The 20385-nt window shown below is 39.7% G+C and overlaps 1 protein-coding gene across 8 annotated transcripts in view; it reads left to right on the forward strand.

Moving 5' to 3' along the window:
- The window catches only part of EXOC6 (exocyst complex component 6), a 93553-nt gene extending 73178 nt beyond the window's left edge, over positions 1-20375 (forward strand). For 6 of the 8 annotated variants that reach the window (XM_054071579.1, XM_054071580.1, XM_054071581.1 and 3 more), the window contains 3 exons: positions 18432-18544; positions 18770-18781; positions 19248-20375. In XM_054071579.1, the coding sequence (XP_053927554.1) occupies positions 18432-18544; positions 18770-18781; positions 19248-19380 (258 nt within the window). In that variant the 3' untranslated portion in view covers positions 19381-20375. Of the gene's footprint in view, positions 1-18431; positions 18782-19247 lie in introns of all 8 variants that reach the window. The other 2 variants (XR_008450682.1, XR_008450683.1) reach the window with 1 other exon arrangement.
- Positions 20376-20385: the final 10 nt, after the last annotated feature.

Below are 20385 nucleotides of genomic sequence, written 5' to 3' on the forward strand. Positions count from 1 at the left end.
TACACACCCACCCCAGCCTCTATTCTGCAGAAGAGTCTTGACCTGAAAAAACATTGGGATTTTCCAAGAGGGAGAAATCCCTAACAGTATGTTTAGGAGTAAGTCTTAAAAACTTCAGAGTTTAAAGATAAAAGTAAGCCTCCCTTTCATAAGGCAACAGACTGAAATTTTAATTAGCAAGTAGTACAGAATATTTCATCTTTTGCTTCCTGAGGGAAATGGTTGTTGAGACTTTCATCTTCACAGAGGCTCTTTCACAATGCTTACTGATCCCTTTCCCCACCCCATGCACTCCCAGCTTCTCTGAACAAGCAAAGAAGCATGTTACATCTGTAACATGAAGCCCAGCCTCAGGGTGCTATGTAATGGGATTTGTGCTTCTCTAGTTTTCAGTGCAATGTTGCTTATTCAGCTAAAGAAAGGAGCTCAAATTTCAGACAGCAACAGAACAGGAGGTGCACCTCTTTGGATTTCAGACCATAGATCTTGCTCTGCTGAGGAAGGAAACAACACTTGCTGGCCTTCCCCTTCTCTGTAAATTGACTCTGCACTAAAGCAGAAAGAGGGCTTAAGGCACACTGTGAGCTGAACGAGGGCACTTCAAGGCTCAATATCTCATGTATTCGCATCATACTGGTAGCATGCATATGCATAGCTGATCACAGTATGACTGCATGCTAAATATGTGTTATCTGACTTGCAGGGGGGACACAATGTCTTCTCAGAGTACTGTATTCTTACAAGTAAATGGGAATTCTTCATATGAACATTACAATTTATTTGTAAGCACTTATATTCCCCAGTGGAATTTCTTCCTTTGATTTCTCCTTTTCAACTAGATTCTCTGAAGCCTGTAGGTAATCACAATAGGCTCAGATCACACGTTGTGTGCACAGATATCTGTGAGGAATATCTCAATCAGTGCTCTGTACGCAGAAATGAGTCAGCTCATTACTTGGATGGGATTTATACCTGCCAGCTGGTAAGAATTAGGAAGCTTGGAAACAAATGCACAGAAATTAGCAGCAGGGGATCAAAAACAAGCGTGGCTTTGGATACACTACCTTGATAAGGAGTTGCAGAATAAAAGCAGGATGGCAAGTCATTTGTTTCCTGGCAGTGGATATTCCTACATTGTTACTGCCAAGAAGTAAGAGCACATGTGCCAGGTATTAGGTGCATGTATGTTCTTTGGGACATAAAATCATTTATCAAATTCAATGCAAAACAGATTGTATCCAGTTCAACATCTGAATTCCTCTTTTTCAGCAGAGAAGTGCAGATAATACACTGATAGTGTATGAAGTTCTTGCTGTAGATCCCAGCTTACTGACAACGAGGGGGCATACCCAAAACCAGGGTTTAAAAACTTGGTGTACAAAGGCTGTTACTTTACTTCAGTAGCCCTATCAATACTTACTAAACTAAAACAATACATGTTTGGCCATGTAACTACAAGATACACTACTCCCTCTGTGGCAAAAACCAGTTTCTCCAGAGGGAAGTATCGTAGCTTGTACACAAAAGACTGTGTGATGAAAGGTATAATGCTTAAACTGAATGTTCTCTTCTTCCTAATTGACAGTAAAGAATTGCTGTAGGAAGCTAAACCATGGAAGTTACCAAAAATAAGAAAATAATTTTCTTGTTTCTTCAAGCTAGTTCATTTAAGGATATAGTTCTCATGGTTATTCACTTGCCGAACCAGATATACACAAGAATTAGATGGGCTGACAAGAAATCTGTACTATGTATTTAGAAAATGACAGAACTCGTGAAGCACTGGCTCAGCTTGACTTAGAGACCTGCACGTAACAGCCTTTGTAAAAGAACATAAGCCTTAGTTGAACCAAAATAGGTGAGGTTGTTAGTGTTAGGTGAATTTATAGGTGTGGGAACTCAGACATGGAATGGCATTTATTGATCTCATTTGTCACGTGCAGGTGAAAGTCTTGACTACTTAGAGCAGTATAGGGGAGTTAGATCTTCTAAATAGTACCATCATAAAAATTACTAAAAGTTCTACTGGAGAAGTTGATCAAAGCAGATATTAAAAAAAAAAAAAAAAAAGAAAATAGACAAAACCTGCTGTCAAGACTACTTAGATGGACATATCCGAGTCCCTGTCTGAATGCTACCACCTGTCATGTTTAATCAGCTTTCAACTCTTCTTCTTACTCATCAGTACTTTCACAAGACAAGGTTTAGAAATAGTTAATCAATTCATTAAAAAAATCTGCAGAGTTGTTATGCTTGAAAATATGGCTCTGGAAGAAGGCTCATCACATAGTTACAGAGGAATTCCCTGTAAGATCACAACCTGAATGGTACTGAAGTTGCATTCTTGGTAGCTGAAGTGCATATCCCTACTACACTTTGTCTGCAATGCCAGACCCCAAAGGCTTCAGTTTTCTTTGATGAGGTACTAAATTTCTTCAGTAACTGACATGCTGCATGTCTGGGAAACTGTTTATAAAGCAGTCACTTCCAAGAATAATATGAGAGAAAGCACAAGCTAAGCTTTATCTGGAGAAGGTTTCTATTCTTTTGCAGAAGGATCTGTTAGTAGATTTCAGAAGGTTCAGATAATTTCCTAATTAACAAATCTCTTGCCTGAATTAGAAGTAATTGATCCATGTGCCTATTATATTTCTATATTCCTGCTTAATCTCTCTTGAGTTGCTGATACACATCCTATTCAGTCAAAGTTATTCAGTGGACTGAAGTTTCTCTGTAATAGTTTCCTTTTCCTAGCAATTTTGCTTTCCGTCTGATCCTCACATTTATCTTTGTCACATAAGAAATGATGTAAATGCAGGGAAGCAAGATTTGGGTGTGTGACTTTCCTCAAGTTTGTGAATACATTATATCAAGCTGTTGTCTCCCTGCTGACAGCCAGTTGCTGCAGGATGTCTACTATTGTGTCTGGGCCCTCTGTAGCTCTGAGCTGATGGATGGAGTTCAGTTTTGGAGCCCCGAACTCCACAGGACTTCCTCTGAATCCTGTGGGTGGTATGTGGTTCCTATGAGTAGTGAATGAGCATTGTTAATTGAACAACACAAGAGAAGAAAATAATTGTTTTCCTTAAAGTTACTTGTTATTAGTATTCTTTTAACGTCTATGAGTCCTTGTCACCCATCAGGGAGCCACGGGGCTGGTAGCTGCATTAGCTTGTTCAATAATTTCTGCTTCCAGACTGCTTACATCCTCGAGCCTTAGCTATATTGGTAGTACCACTGGTATGTAGTATATATTGGGCAGCTCTACTAACCCCTTAACCCTACAGATTTGCCTTCAGTATTTTTTCTGTTGCATCAGTCAACATACTTGGATTCCACTCCTTCTTTAAATTATCTGTCTATCACAGGCAGCAGGAATAATATCCCATTTTTTCCCTTTTTTAGTTTCTTCTGTGAAAAGAAAGGTAATTCATTGCTTCTTTGGAAATCGCTATAGGGACAATGTAAAATTCAGTAGAATCAAAGGAACCCTTTACAACAAGAAATCAAGGACTGTTCTCTGCTTCAGAACACCACAAAGAAGGATGTACATAGACATAGTATGACAACAAATGGAATAAGTGAAATGTGGTCAATGAATATTTATTCATTTGGATGATAGTGTTTCAGAACAAAAGATCATATCTTTAGAAGGGTTTGTGCAATATGTACCATAATGTACACTGATCTTCAATCGAGGGATTTAGCACTGCAGAAATGCGAATTAAAAAATATTATTCTGACTCTCTGACTGCCTCCAATCAGTCATTAAAATCTGGTAGATTAAAAACCTCATGTTTTCTTTCTGTTATTACAAAGATACTAATAGGACCCAAAAGAAATTATTTCCTACTGTTATGTAAGTAACTGGTTTCTAATTGAAGTGAACTGCTTATGCTGTAAGTGATTTGACTGTACCAACTATTCTTAGGCACAGTTCTATATCATACTGACTTAAACGTTAACATTTATGTCTTTTATGGGTGTTTCTGGTTTGTCATCTTGGGAGTTGCATTGTTTTAAAGAATATTGAAATAATAAAACAAATTTTACATGCTTTAGAACCTAGTTTGATTCCGCAAATCACTAGGGCAATATTAGCAAAGGAGCAGCATAATTTAGGAGACCACAAAATTATAGAGAGAGTGATGGTGGGAGAAAAAATAATGAAAAAATATCAAAATATGAGTAGATGAAAGTAGTAGTTGATGGAAGGAAAAAAAGGTGATGAAGGACAAAAAAAAAAGAGGAAAAAAGTCAGTTCCTGTCTATAAATGCACTTTATTGTCTTTATCCTTTTCATTCTGTGTTTATCATTTTCTATGGTTTATGCTGAGACCCCTTAAGAACCTTTTTCTTTAACATTAAAAGTCTGAAGAGATGTTTTTACCCAAAGGAAAGAAAAGACTTTCAGTGCACAGTTAATGGTGTATAAAGTCCATGAAGCCATCAGGTTGCCTTATTCCCAGGAGAACACAAGCTTTCCCGGTTTCAGTCGCATGCCTCCAGGGAATTGTTCCAGGAGGACACACAATTAGCCTGCACTCTTCCAGAGTGCACAGTGTAACATGATGCAGTTAAACCAGAAAACAGTTTTCATCTTTTGACCCTGTGTCAAACGTGTCAGTTGAGTAGCTTACCTGAGATCTGCAGGATAACATAGACATCGATTATTTTCCCATAGAAAGGAACGTGCAGAAGACACACACACAAAATGCAATTTTAAAAACTTATTTTCAAAGTAACAAAGTGCTGATCCAGCCTTTGTAAGTGACACAACTCAGTGCATTCTGATTCTCCTTCCTTTTTGCCAGTTTAAAGTTTAAATAAAAGTATCTACTCTTGCTTAGGATGTATGAGAAGGACATTAAAACTGGCTCCTTCATTTCAAGCACAAGCAGGCTCTCAAGTCCCGTGGAAATACAGATTTGATAATATCATTGAATTGTACATCGAAGTGATAGTTTTGGGAATGGTAATATGTTCAATATAGTTCCTAAGTCTTGCACCTATTGATGTAGAGGACAGTTTAAAAGGTTCACAGTGCAAGAGACTAATGTTGAATAATTCCTAGACAGAAATATACAGGTAACGTGGGATGGAGGGAACCTGTGTAACTGGTAGATGGAAAAGGCACAGGCAGAAAACTCAAATGATAGTGTAAACCAGTGCCCATAGCTTAATTAAATAAAACAAATAATGTGATTTAAACTTCTTTGAGTTAAAATTGCTCTAATAAGGGTGTTAATTACTAGAGGATTAACACTGCTTACATGTGATAATAGATGTGGTCAGTCAATAAAGGGTGAGAATAATGTTCGTTTAAGAAGCAAAAGAATCTAGCACAGGATTACTTGCCAGAAAGGGATAACATTTCAAAGTGGCAAGTAAAATCAGAGGAAGAGGTTTACGAATTACAGGAGACATTAGAAGCTGAATTGTGCTATCCTCACTCAGCAATAGATTCCGTGTATATTGGGATCTATTGGAGCTGAGCTATGAAGTGTAATTGTTACAAACGACATATTACAGAGTTTGGAATTATTCTCTCTTCTGGAGCAATTATGAAAACAATTTTTCAGATTAAACATATTAAGAAAATATAATCTGAGAAGTGATGAGAAAAGGCATATTGTAAGTAAAAAGATCACACTCTAAGGAGAATAATTTCTTGACAGTGTGATTCTTAGAGAAGTGGACTACTGACATTAAGTAGAAAGGGTTTTTCCTAAAAAGTTTGCAAACATAGCAGCAGGAGAAGAAAGATCTTTTGCAAAAAGCCAACAAAAACAAATTCTGAGTTATTCCAGTTTCTTATTACTGAAGCTTACTGGGCTCAGAAGGCTTTCCTAAACCAAGTTATCTAGACAAGAAAAACAAAAACATGTACTGGAATTTTATACAGGCTCTAGTATTTGCTAAAATGTTTTTAGAGTCTCTTGACAGATATAAATGTGGGAGTAAACTTCTTGTAGTAGTTGAAAAAGAAAGTGAAGATTGTCCAGGAAAGAATATGAAACTTTTGTCTAGTGATTTTGGCTTTGCTTTTAACTTGTCTATATTTACATTCCTGAGCTACTGATTGTGGAATTCCTTGTCCAGTGGTTCCCAGGTCTAGTAGAGCTTTCCCTAAGGGATGTAACTTCATCTGCTATGAAGGGTGGTTCTGCAGCCATACCCTGAGTGCACTACTTTAGAAGAAATAACTGTCTCTTTACAGTCAACTCATGATGAGCACATCTCTACATGTTTGTCTTACAATTGCATTGGATTTTTGTCTCTGGATGCAAACAAAATGATGCTGGTTTCTGGCCTATTATGTCTTAGATTTTAGTGGCTTTCCACATATTCTAATTCAGCACCCAAGATCAGACGAGATGCTTTATTGAACAGTTTCTATATTTGTCTGCTTCCTGCAGAGGTTTTTCAGAGTGATGCCTTATGTATAAAATGCTGAGCCACCAATGCTGGCCACAACATAAGATTCCAGAGCACTAAGACTCCGTCATTTTTTTATTTTAGATCTGCAGCTTTTTGAGAACCATACAAATCTTAAAAATAAGCTAAAAGAAACCACCAAGTTATATATGAAAAAATAATTAGACTGTTCTGTTGAAACAATTTTCCTCCACCTGTGAATTTCCCTACAAATTTCCCCTACTAGCTGGTTGTGGAACCCCTGGTTACCTCAGTGGAGATGTGTTTCATAGGTGCACACTAGAGATCCCCAGCCTCTGTGGAGACCACATGCTGCAAAGTCAAGAGGTGCTCATAAACCTGACAGACCTGATGTATATCCTCCGGCTCGGTTGGAAGCCTCAATCTCTGTGACAATGCAATTTCAGTGTTTTTCGTAGATGCAATTGCAATTTTCTCTGTTGTTTTAGCCCAAGTCAGAATATTACAAGAAATAACTGGAAAGCTAGGAGAAAGAAATATCCCATTCTACCACTGAATTTCTTGTGGCCAGACTGGCAACTTCCTGGCTCAGTTCTGTGAGCTGCAGCTTCACACAAAGAGCTGAAGTCTTTGCCTCCTCTGTGAGCGCAAGGTTGATGCTATGGAGCTGTGTCATGCTTGCTTGTCTTCGGGTAGGCATTGGTTTATGTTTGCATGCCAGGGCAATGTATTTAAAACTATTCAAACCTATAAGTAATCAGACTGAAACTTAAACTTGGGAGTTGTAATTATACTTGGGTAGACCGCTACAGGTGTTTAGTTCTAGGGTATAGCAGCCTGACCTCATAGATTAGGTGTGTATGCATACAAGGACAAGTTTGGATTAGTTCAAAACAACATCTGTCAGATAATGACTTTTCATGGTATAGTATAGATATTGACCTCTGGTGAGACTGCAGGCATCTGGTTACTCACATGGATACTACTAAATAGTAAATATGACAGATAGGACAAGAGTGTTCAATTCCAGAACACACTCTGGAAGTTGAAATGAACTTGTTTTGTTTACATTTTATTCCAGTTGCACCAAGTTAGGTGATTTTTATTTAGTTCCCACCTTCTCTAAACCAGTTAATATTAACAATAGCTCTTATAATTTTTGAATACACCTTTTTTTAGTGAAACACCCCAAACAGATTTTTACAGGAAGATTGGGACAAATGATACCAATTTAATCACCACAAGAAGTATTTTAAGGTACTGTGCCACATCACGTGCCATTTATGGTATTATTTCGTAGACAAGCAAATACTTAAAAGCAGTCTGTTAATAAGTCTTATGCATTTGAAAAAAGTGTGTATAGAAGATTTAAGTTTAGTAACCAAACCTCTAAAAATCACCTCTTCAGTTAATAATGGTTTTGGTAAATTTTACTGTTTAAATGCTACTTGCGAATCTCTGTTTAAAAAAAAAAGAAAAAAAAAAAAAAGAGAAGCCAAATAAAAATGACAGTATGAGATTAACTGTGCTGTATTAAATGCTTCGTAGTTTAAAAAGCTTAAATATTTTCAAAGTCTTGTTCAGGTCAGAGGTGGATGTCCTGTTTTGGGAGACTGCACTTGTCACCCCTGCGTGCTGTTGAGTGTGTTGCCTTTGCCTCAGAAACTCAAAAACCAAAAAAAATGATGAATGACCATTGCATAATACACAATTTTTAATCCACACAAATTTTACCATTGACATAGTTTTATGCTTTGTCTAGAGGAACTTCGTGTACAGGCTAACAGGCTTGACATGAACAATTTGGCCGAAGCCCGTGCCCTCTGGAGCATGACTGTCTGCCAGGCTCCTGCTTTTCAAACTCTTCCCTGTTTCTAGGCTCAAAATATGGCTCTTTTACTACTAATCCAGCTTATTCTTTAGTGATGATGAAGAATACACTTCATAATAAACATTTGCACTGTAATTAAACTAATCTTCTTTGAAGAGGTATTCCTTGTTGCTATATTGTGTATTGCATACAGCCTAGCTATTTGTATTTACTTCAGTGACTAATTTCTAGTGGCTTTCTTCAGATGTTACATTTTGGGCTGCTTGAAGGTTTAATGGTAGTTGTAAAAATTATACGTTGTGAGTGTTTTTCTGGTTATGGTAACGGCAACAAGCTTGTTCATGTGACTTCAACAGCGAGTGTTTTATTGTGTAGGCAGGCCTAAGTTCTCTTGAAGTGCCAGACAATAAAAAAATGTATTTGGGCTTGCTCATGAATATAATGAGACCAGACATCTCCCAGAATGTACCTTAACATCCAGATTTTAGGAAAGAATTCCACCTTTTCAGAGAATTTCGGTTTTAAAGGACTTATTGATCACAAGTAATTTCTGGGTTTTTTTTCCTTAGTGTAACAACGATTCCCAGTGGTTCAGCTGTTGTAACCTCTGAGTTTCTACATTATACACCTAAAAATGTGTTTAAGATTGCATTCCAACACTCACGATAGTGACAGATATGGTTTTCACTTATAAATTTGAGACAGATGGAAGCATTTAAATGTAATACTGTTTCATTTTTGTGAACATTTAGATGTCTCCAATTTATGCACAATTTTTAAATGCATAGTGGAAAAAAAAAAAAAAAAAAGGCGCATATAATGGAATGGCTTAAAAATTGAAAGACACTGCCTTTCTAACACAAACTATGCTTCCTTTGAAAATCCCGGGCTCAGTTTTCAAAGCAATGCCTAGGAATTTAGCCTGCGACCCCCATTGACACTAATGGGAATTGCATAGCTAAGTCCCCATAACATCACTTTGAAAATGCATTTGTTATACCAATCCAGAAAAAGAGTAGCATAAACTATAGGGAGGCATTCACAGATCAAGAGATCAATTTACACTTTGAAATAAAAGACCGATGTGTGTTGCTCCAGCTATGTGATCAGTAGTGGGGGATTTTAACATTCATCACATTCACAAAATAAGTCACCAGGAGTAAATAAAACAAAATATTTTGGCATGTGGCAGGCAGACTTGCTAACCAGGCTAACAAGGTATTTGTCAGCAGTAACGAATGCCAACTGATTAAGTGATAATTGCATTTCGTTGGTGCAGTGTTATTCTACAGTTAGCAAACTCTCTCTTTTTTTTCCCTTGTAACCTGGACTTAAATATTCATGTTTAAAATACTTCTATAGTTTCTTTGTGACCAGGAAATGTTTAGAGTGAACAAGACTTGTTTTGTCCAGTTCTGATTCTGGTCCTTCACATTTTAGTTCCAATCTAGTAAGTGCTTTCATGGTGTGCATGCTTTAATAAACAAGGGAGATAACATTTGGTGAACTAATGGGGGTGTTATCTTCATGTTCATGCAGCGGGTTTTTTCTTAATTCGTTAAAAATAAGTATATACATATGTAACTTATATTCATACATACTTGTGCATGAAACATAAGCAGAGACTAAAAAGAAAGTGTTGTGTAGTTGTGTTTCTGCAGTGCCTATGAGTTCCAGTCATGGACCATGGCCCCATTATGCTGGGCAGAGTACAAATAAGTGTTTTAACAAAAGGAAGGCAGCGTTGCTTCAGAGTTCACAAACCGATGAGATTATAGCTCCACTGAGAGGTTAACGTTATGTCAGAAATTATGAAACAACAATGATTCTGGTTGACAGGCTTCCTCTTGGGTCATCAAGCCCATTTATTCTTCTGAATAAAAGGTGTATATTGGTACAGTGTGAGCTTCTTGAGATGGGAAATGTTGAGAGCTGGGACATTTGTGAGTGGCTTTTGTGAGTTTGCTGTGTTTAAAATGAAAAAGTCCCCTTTATCTTTGAAGCTTTTTAACTCCAAACCCTAATACAAATAGTAATACTTGAAATAATAATATATTTGCTATTCCTTTATCTTAACGATTTAAATGATACATAGCTAACAGCAGTCACAGGGCTTTTTTCTAGGTCAAAAGCTGTGCGTCCTGAAGGAAGGAATTGCAATGTTATTTCTGTATTCAGTCTTTTTCTTAAAAGACTGAACGTAGCTTGCAGTTGTATATGTTTGGCACAGTTCATTTCCCAGAAGAGATCACCAGTATTCAAGGCTTTGGATTTTTTTAATTAAGGAGGTCAAAATCCATTATATCTAAATTTCAAAGAATTTACCAATTAGCTGTACTCTGCAATGCCCAGCAGGTGGCTTTTATACTATTAAAGGGAGATTGTTTCCATCTCTGATCAAAGCAAAAACAAAACAAAGGGAAATATAGAATATTTTGCTGTACACAGTGCAAACCGCATGCTGTGTAAATTATAGGTGAAAACTGTATGTGAGAGACTGTTCAGTCATACCACTTCAAGAAAAAAATATATATTTTTACATTGATCCTCATGAGGATTTTAACGGTAACATGGAAATCCGTTTAGATTACTGATTAGCTGAGAAGATTAGACAGCTCCCTATTTCCTAAAATGAAGGGTTTAGAATTATCTTATTTAAAAGAAAAGTAAAAATGCACAATTAAGTAGATTAATGAATTTGCTAGAAGTAAAATTAGAAAAAGCTGAGCGTTCTGGAATGTTGCAAGATGCAAAAAAAGTTCCAATTTGCACTTTTCAATGAATCTAAACTTCCCCGATTTTTACCTACTTAAAAGAATGTTTGTGACCTTTTGACCCTTTTGTTATCCCTGGCTCAGAAAAGCCTTTATTCTGTAAGGCTTAGGTATAAAAAAATAAAAAGAGCGTTAATGGCATAACAGTCCTTTCTGATCACCCTGTGTAAGATGTTTATGCAAAGTGTCAATAGAAGCAATTGGCCTAACAGTGTGACAACCTGCTTTGCTTGGAAATGGGCTAATCTCCTGTTTGGGTTATCCAGAGGTCAGGTAAGGATTTCTTTTTTTGCACTCCCGTAGTGCCTGGGTACATAACCTGCAAACACTACGGGGCAGAAATAAGAAGCAACTGAGGCCACAAAGCTTACACCACCCCCACCCCCCCAATCTTCCCCTTTTTTACTTTTCTTCTTTTTTTTTTATTCTCTGCCTTCTTTTAGTTTTTCAATTCCTGGTCCCATCCCAGGGAGTCTGCTGGAGGGTAACACATAATGATGACAGGGACTCTACCAATATCATTATCTGCTGCTTCACTTTTGTTTTTGTTTGTTTTTTTTTTTTTTATTTTCCAAACGGGCGTCATCCCACTCTTTTTTGAAGTTCACGTGGAAACCTACTTTAACTCTGAGTTTTGAGGCTGCCCATGTTGCCCTGTCACAGCAGGCTGGAGCTCAATAAGCGCTCAGGCAAGCATAGCGGGCCGGCCATGGGCATTGGCGGGCTGCACGCTGTGAACTCCTGCCTCACTGAATCAGCTTCTGTCTGTTTTTATAACTGCCTTTTTTTTTTCTCCTGTTAATTATGCCCCAAGGCTGTGGAAAGACAGCATTTATCTGTTTCAACAGACTAAGCAGCAAGTGTTCTGACATGTTTATCAGGCAAATTGTACCTGACAAAAGGTAATTACACATGCAGTGTAATCAAGTGCAGAAGTAACCGGGTGACTAGGGGTTAATAAACTGTTTAGCATAAGAAATATTCAGCTTGTGAGCAAGGACAGTGGGCCAGAAGGACATAACTGACAGTGATAGTAAAAATTACTTTTCTTCTGATGGAATATTTGGGTTTGCAATAGGTAAGCAGGGTACTAAGTGTACAACTCCTAATTTTTCTCCCCAGCCCCTGAATCAGGGGTGCCTAGTTGTAAAATCGAAGCTATTTACTGGCGCCCTTATTCTTCAAAGGAGGGGACAGCACCATTGCAACTTGTTTTAAGCTACCTTGATAATTTAAAATTACATTTTTTCTAGTATAACCAACATGCTCAGTGTTGTGTAATGGACACTCCTTCTCTGAAGCCCTTCTGTTGACTCTGTGGATAGCCAGTTCCCAAAGTTGTGTTCTCTTCCAAGATTATTCCTGACAGTTGCCCAAAAGTAAAAAGCAAAGGGCATCTGTATGATATTTGAGGATGTGACAAGAGGTTGAAACAGCATTGAAAGGGCCGGATGGTTGATTCCAGCGGTTCCCAGTGCATAGAATTCTCACGTAATTACAAGATGGCCTAAATACAGGACTACGGATGAGCTACTCGGGACTTTAGGTAATAAAAGACAAAGCTTTACTGAGCAATGATTATCATTAATTTATAGCCAAACATGACCATATCACCTTGATATTGGAAAACAGCAGTTCTGAACTTGAAGAATAAGTGTAAGTGCCTTATTTGAAACCAGAATTCCATCACTAAAATCTTAAAAGCCTTTTTCCCCCTGTGGCATTAACATTGTAATGTTTTGTGTTAAACAAACCTTTTAGCTATCGAGGTCTTAAAGTAGGATCTCTTTTAACTGAAATAAATAGTTCAGTATTATTTACAATAAGATTGTTGTGTTTAAAATAAAAGTCTTCTAAATAAAATCAGCAGCGCTATCTGTGTAATTAATGTAAGAAGTGATCATAGCCTTTTATATAAGTATATATAAACACCTTTGTTTTTCCCACATGGTGTTTATTTTGAGCAGAAAGAGCTTGTGTTAGGCACATAAAAGGCATTTAGAAAATACATAGCAACAAAAAGTTAGCAAATCAGTGTATTATAAGGCATCATTCAAAATGTAAGTGTAGAACAGCAACCAAAGGTCTCAAGTTATCTATAGTAACAGAAAAATATGTGACTGATAATGCAGTTTGCGAGGGCAACACTGTTTCGTATACAGTAAAAGGAACATACTGATCTCTGATCATCAACCCTGATGGTCCCAAAGGATAAAGGATCTTCTTTTATCACACCTTTATAAGAGACAAATCCTCTAAATAAGGCAGAAGTGTATACCCCTATCTGTCTTCTTAGTGTAAGTAAATGGACAGTCTATTGAACACTCCATCTGGTAGACTGTAATAGAAAGGATAAAGCTTTTCCCGTGTTACTTTCTTTTTTGGTTACAATTCATGCACACATATAGAGATGCTTCTCTGCAAACTCTCTTTTTAATTATGCCTAGTTAGAAAGGCTTGAAGATCTGTTCCTTTGCTCCTTGGGAAACATACTCCACTTCATTATGAAATTTTCAGGTATATAGCATTGTCTGTTTCAGCTTATTCTTATTTTTCGTGGTTTTTATGGGATAAAGAGTACAACAGTGCCATTGTTCTTGCATAGCAGAGTAGTAGTTTATTAGGTTCTTCACAGTGTTTCAGCCACATTGATAAGCTGGTTCTGACAGAGCACCCTCCGTGACTCCTTAGGTGAGGCTGAGCTGCTGACTAACAGCTCCTGGTCTGCTCTGCCTCCAGACTCAGTTGTGGGAGAGATTGCTGTTCTGTTCAGTGTGAAGTAGCTCCCATACATCTTAGTTTGGAAAGATGGATGTGCAAAATAAGCATTTTTCCTATTGTAATTCTAAGGCAAACAATGTGTGTTCTACCTACCCCTAAAGAAGTCACAGTCAGCAATGCCAGTGTGATGTGCTGCACTGTATGGATTTTGGTTGATTTTTGAAGCAGGAAAATATTTATTGCCAGAACCTACTCTATGCATGTACTTTCCTTATTACAGTGCATGTCAGTATGGACCGTTGCTTGCTAGACAATACATCTCATTTTCAGTTATTGTTTTGGTAATAGCAACAGTTTTAGCAGATAAAATATTATTAAGGAAATGTTGATTTAATTTGTCCTTTAGTAGGTTGATTCTAGTTGCCACAGTAAGAACTACTGTCATAGAACCAGAAAATTCTCCTGTAGTTCATGCTTCACAACTGAGAAGACTTGGGGTGAGCTCACCTGAAGTTAAATCCCCTAAATGTTTTGGGGTTTTTTTAATTGTAACTGATACTCATTTTGGCAAAATTAACGCTTTAACGATTAGACTTGCCCATGATGCAATTTTTCTTTTTCCACATTAGCAGTAATCACAGTATTTAAAACTGCAAAGATTTAGAGCCTTCTTTTATTTCAGTGGAACTCAACGTATCCCACACATTACTTCTCCCTAGTATGAGTCACATCAGCCTGTCAAGCCAAATCCACAAATTATTTTCTTTATATCTTCATCTTGAGTACCGTGTAACATTACCAAAGGCTGTTCCCTCTCCCTGTGGTTTTGCACACACCTAGTCCCTGTCACATTATAAAATCACTTTAATATGCATCTATTGTGATTGAAAATACAGAAAAATATAGGCAAAAAGTTAGGCTTTTTTTCTCCTCTATTGAAGAGTTGGCCAAGTTTTCATGATGAGTTTCATGCAGCTATCTGTTTGCATGAATTAAAAAAGAGACTTTTTGAATCTTCCTGTTCTGCTCTTATTTTCAATAGTCTTTATGTATAAATTTCAAAGTAACTTTATCCTTTACTAAAATAAAAATCATCTATCAAAGGATTAGGTAGGCCAGTGTTTATTACTAGTTTTGTCTTTCCAGGGGTATGTTCGAATCATATGAAGTAGCCCAAATATTTTTCTGCTGCTTTGAATGGGTGGGGTCAATATGCCTGTGACCAAGACACACTCACTTAAACGGAGGTCTTTTTATAGGAGGAGGAATTAAAGTGCTCTGTTTAAATAAGGCACACATTTTTGTAGCAAAAGGCAGTGTAAATCAGAAAGAATACAGTAGCAGAAGTTGAAGCAGTAGGGTCAATGCCATTGTAGAACGGCTGCAGGAGAAAAGGTGAATTTGGGGCTGTGCTTGAGGGGAGCTTTGTATGGGTGGGCTGAAGTTCTTTCCCATACACATGTGATGGTCCTGGGACCAGCAGCTCGTTTCTGCTAGACTGTCCTTGCTGCCATTGGCTGCTCGCCAGCCTGCTCCCCTCGCAAAGTGCCTGAATTGACTGTACATCTGCCAAGTCAGATGCAGGTGATCTGAATGGCCAGGACACAGATCCGAAGAGCTGCACACCAGGCAGCTCTTGCCCACCCACAGTGTACAGTACGTGCTGTCAAAGCCCATTATGTACAGCAATATGCCACAATGCAGAACTGCAGCTGTAAGGGGAACAAAATGCACAATGCATAATTGTGCACAGCAGCAGTTTGGTCTCCAGCAGTGTCTGCAGCTTGGTCAACTTTACTCCTGTAGCAGGGCGCATTTGCCAGTGCTACCCTTGAAAACATGCGCAGGAGGAGGGAAAGGTGGCATGTATCATTTGATTGCATGTCCCTGGACCTTCATGTTACATTGCTGCATGTTATGACAGCTGCTTTAATTTAGGAGATTTATTAGCATGAGGCTGGTCGTATGCAGCTCTTTTACCAAGTGTGGAGCAGGAAAGGGGCTCTGGGTGCATCCCCCTTGCTAATAGTGTCTCTCAGAGTGGTCACCCTTCAGAGGCAGGATATGTTTCATGTTATCTTGGGATGTTGTTTTACCTGGTATTGAAAAGCAAAGACTCAGTGGTCTGTTTAGAGCCCTGCAAGCCTACCTGTGTTTGGTCAGGTGATAATGAGGTATAATCTTCCACCCATGCCATCACTATCACTGGGATGTCCCAGAGCCATGATACAGTTGGGCAGTTAATTCTAGCACTGGAAGTATGATGTGAAAATCACTCATGTCATTGTTGGCAGGAATGTTTGTTTGAATTTGCCAGCACTGTAATTGTATTGGTCATCAATGGCTTTGGACTGCACAATCTTGAATTCCAGTGTTACGGTAGGGATAAGAAATTAAATCCTCTGCCTTTGATTTACTGAACACAACTGCTGTAGGAGCATTAGCATAGTCCTTTCTTAAGCACCACTTCCTGTGTGCATCCCATGACAAGTGGCATTGTAATTAGTAATAATTTATTAATACATTCTGTTCGCTTCTCTGTAAGGCAGAGGGAAGATGAAGTCTCCAGATTATATAGTTTGGGTTCCTGTGGCTCCCAGTTTGTGTTGTACGTCTGCCTGTCCTATCTTTCCATTCTTTTGATTGTGCTTTTGAATGTATCATACAGCCTCTCTGAGAACTGCGTGCTGCCAACTGTTGTAGCGCAAGTGATAAGAAACAATGAGTAACATGCAGCAGCAACTGGGGCCGTGGGTTTCACAAATGCCATTAATTCCTGAGTTATTCAGAACCTTCCCAAGTGACTAAAGACATGTTCTCTTCTCTCCAGTTCAGTAGGAGAATTGATGGTGTCTGTTCTGAGAAAGAGCTTTGTGAGAAAGAACTGTTTGCACTTAAACTTGATGGCTGTCCTGGATATGTAGTCAGCAGTGAATGAAATAGCCTCCTTGCTTTTTATACACCTTTCACCCAAATGAGATAGGTCAATGTAAAATCTAGATGTCACTGAGGTTTATAATGGTCCCTGGAGGACTTTGGAACAACAGAGCAATAACTGTGTCAGAGGTCCATTAGAAAGCCAGGAAATGTTACTGCACATTCATAAAAGTCTCTACTACAAATATGGAAAGAGTAATTATTACAAAATAATTTATTTAAATTAGACACTTTATTTGAAAATAACACATGAAAGAGGTTAAGAAGTAGAAAAAATTGCAGGAAAAAAGCATATGAATTTGAAGCTGTGAAGACCTGGTGTATGCTTTTATTTTGTGATTAAGTTGGTGTGATAATTTTGGGGATTACTGGAGATGTGTGATGTTTTATCAGACTGAGAGGTTTGAGTACAGCAAGGCTCAGAGGTGCAAGCTCTGCTCTTAGTGAATCTTGAGAAGGCAGAGGAGCCCGTGCTGCTGCAGCCCTGCTGAGGGGAGCCAAGGCGTTTGCTGCTGAGCCCTGGCTATAACAGCTCTGGTCTAGCGCAGCAGAAGCAAATGTTTAAAGTGAAAGGGGTTCTTTATTTAAACAGCAAAATGGTACAACCTGTAATAGTCAGTGAAGTTTCCTAAAGTGTTTATTTTTACAGAAAATCCTGTTCCATCCCACCTTTCCCAGCCTTACTGGTGTAGCAAGGCCCGCAGGGAGTCAGGGGCTCTAGGTTACAGTGAGGACGCAGCGCAGCAGAGCGGCCACGGGCACTGCAAGCCAGGGAAAGTGTTTCTCATGGTTCCCCATGCTCATTTTAACAGAAGATTTGGCTAACAGCGGGCAGCCTGAGAGCAAGCCCACGTTAGCCCTCTGCAGCGGGAGGAGGCCAAGCGTCAGTGGCGGGGGAAGCTGGGGCACCCTGCCATTGACGTCAGCGGGAGCGGGGCCGGCAGGTAGCCGTGGGAAAGGATGCGCCGAGCCGTGCCGCCTGTGCCCTGGCCCCGGGCAGCCTGGGCAGGGCGCCCAGCGGTGCCTGGCCCGCACCCGTGATGGCAGACGGGGAATTAGGCTCTGCGGGTTGCGCAGGTGCTGGCTGCCGGAGGTTAGGCATCGCGCCCGCCTGCAGAAGCAGGCTGTTCTGTTGAACAGCAGCTCTGAGATCTGTGAGTCAGAGGCCTAACTCGAAACTGTGGCCAGATACGAGGCTGCACTCGGAGGCTTTTTATTGCCCCTTTTAAGTGTTTGGGGTTGTTTTGGGCCAGAAGTGTGCCATGGGCTTGGGGCTAAACCACAGGGATCAGTCACCATGGAGAGTGCAGCAGGGGTTGTTTAATTCACTTAATTGAGACTACCTGAACCTCTGGTTTCTTAAGTTACTGTGAGCAGCCACAGACACGAGTGTCCCCTTCGCACCCCCCACAGTAAAGCAAGGGGTGAAGCCTTTAGCATCCCCTCTACGGGCTGAACCCACACAGCTGCTCCCTGGCCCATGGGGGGAGGCAGGAAGAGCTGGAAGGAGAAACGGGCAGGTGAGGGGTTGTGGGCAGGAGCTGCAGGTTCCGGGCAGGGGCTCCAGGCAGGAGCTGCAGTGTCCAGGCAGGAGCTGCGGGCTCCGGGCAGGAGCTGTGAGCAGGAGCTGCAGGCAGGGCTGCGGGCTCCTGGTAGAAGCTGTGGGCAGGACTGTGGGCTCGGGGCAGATGCTGCGCGCAGGGCTGTGGGCTCGGGGCTGGGCACCCGCAAAGTCCCTTGGCGCTCCCTAACCCCCTGCTCCCCCGCAGCTCCTGGACCTCTTCATGGTGTGGGACTGGTCCACCTACCTGGCAGATTACGGGCAGGCCACCTCCAAATACCTGCGGGTCAGTCCGGGCACGGCCCTCACGCTCCTGGAGAAGTAAGTGCGGACGGTGCCGGGGGGTCCCGAGCGGCCCCGGGCGCGGCCGGCGGCTCCCGAGCTGCCGCCTCGGAGAGGGGGAAAAGCGGGGGCTTCGCCGCAGTGGAGCCGGGGAGGGAGGGCATCAACCCGCGTTAAATACCGCATCGACACACCGGGATTTAAAGACGCTTTCTAACGGTGTTTTCTCTTCTCTCCTGCCCGCGGCGAATACCTGTTTTGCAGAGTTCACAGAGGGTACGTATCGCCTGCGTTGTAACCAAATATTATTGCTTCGATTTATACTATTTCCTGAATTTCGTTTTTAAATCCATTGATCCCGAAGATCAGCGCTAACAGTACCGGGTAGTTTGACGGTGAGCAAAACACACCCGTTCGCCGAGTCTGAACCTACCGTGGAGGCAGATGACACTAACGGGTTTTGTGGTTTGCTTCTCTCCCAGCACAGTTGGTAGGGCCGGCTTGTGCCCAAGTGCTCTTTGCTTAATACTTGCGGGCAATGTGTGAAGTAATACTTGTTAAAACAAGTTCCTCATTACAGAGGTTTAATTTAAAAATACGAAGATAACAGATTTTGTAATTTTTCTGGTAATATCAAAAAGATCAAAAGAGGAACGAAAGTAAACCTATTTAAATAGTTAAGTTTTTCCTTCTCAAATTATGTTTCTAATATGTCTGTGTCATTTGTTTTTTATTTCTCCAGAATGAAAGATTCTAGCAAAAAGAACAACATTTTTGCTCAGTTCAGGAAGAATGATCGTGACAAGCAGAAGCTAATAGAGACTGTAGTAAAGCAGCTTAGGAGTTTAGTGAATGGTATGTCCCAGCACACATAGGCCTGTTGAATCGATGGTATCTCATCACGTCAAGAGGTATTTCTTAGCCATTATTTCTACTAAGCAAACAAGTGATATCAGTTAGGACATTCATTTGACCAAGTAAAGGAAAAATGCAGTCGGTGGCTTGTACATGGAGTCTTCAGCAAACAATTCTTTGTACGTATTTTTAATGGATCGAATACTATTTTGTATATTGTAATCAAATGGTGAAAAATGAGACTGTACAATAAAAATGAGCTCAGTCGTATTGTACATGGAAGAGCTGAACTGTAAATATGTTATTTAAATAACCGCAAGACATGGTGTCCAAAATTTTGCTCTAGGTAGGAATTACTTGAGAAATGATCTCTTAGTTGCTGTTTTCTGGATGAATCCTAATTTAATGGTTTCTTTAAGCATTGAGATATTTGCATCTCAGATGCTGCCTGTTGTTTTCTTGCGTTAAATGTATATTAGCCTTAAAGTGATTTGACATAATTTTGTATACCAGATTTTGTAGTCTGGAAGTATAAAAAAATCTTTGATTTTTAGTACCTTTGAAAACTACCTGATAACTAGACTTGATATTTATTTAGCATTAGCACTTACAGGCTTTGTTCTCCAAAAGGGTTTAATCTTGAGGTTGTGAATGTAAATAACCACTTGAGTTCTTTATAATGTGACATTTTTTTGTTTTGGTTTCGTTTTGTTCCTCAGGGTTACTATTTCTAACTGTACTTTTGTAAGATCCCGGGTTCTTTTTCCCAGGTCGCAGTAAGGAATAGATTTGCCACTTGGTTTTGTGCCACCCCTGTCAGTATGCGCTTTCCACAGCCAGACCCGTCCCAGCAGTTTGCCTTTCTCCCCATTGCCGCTCTCTTTGCACTGTCCCCCCCGGCTTTTTTAGACACAACGAGAATGTCTAACAAATACAAACCAAGCGGAACGTGTAAAAAAAAAAAAAATGTACATTTTCGATGTATTTTTAAGTTATTGACAGTCTAAATACAGTAATACGAACCT

This window comes from Cuculus canorus, chromosome 7, assembly GCF_017976375.1.
Source record: "Cuculus canorus isolate bCucCan1 chromosome 7, bCucCan1.pri, whole genome shotgun sequence".
Taxonomy (NCBI): Eukaryota; Metazoa; Chordata; class Aves; order Cuculiformes; family Cuculidae; genus Cuculus; species Cuculus canorus.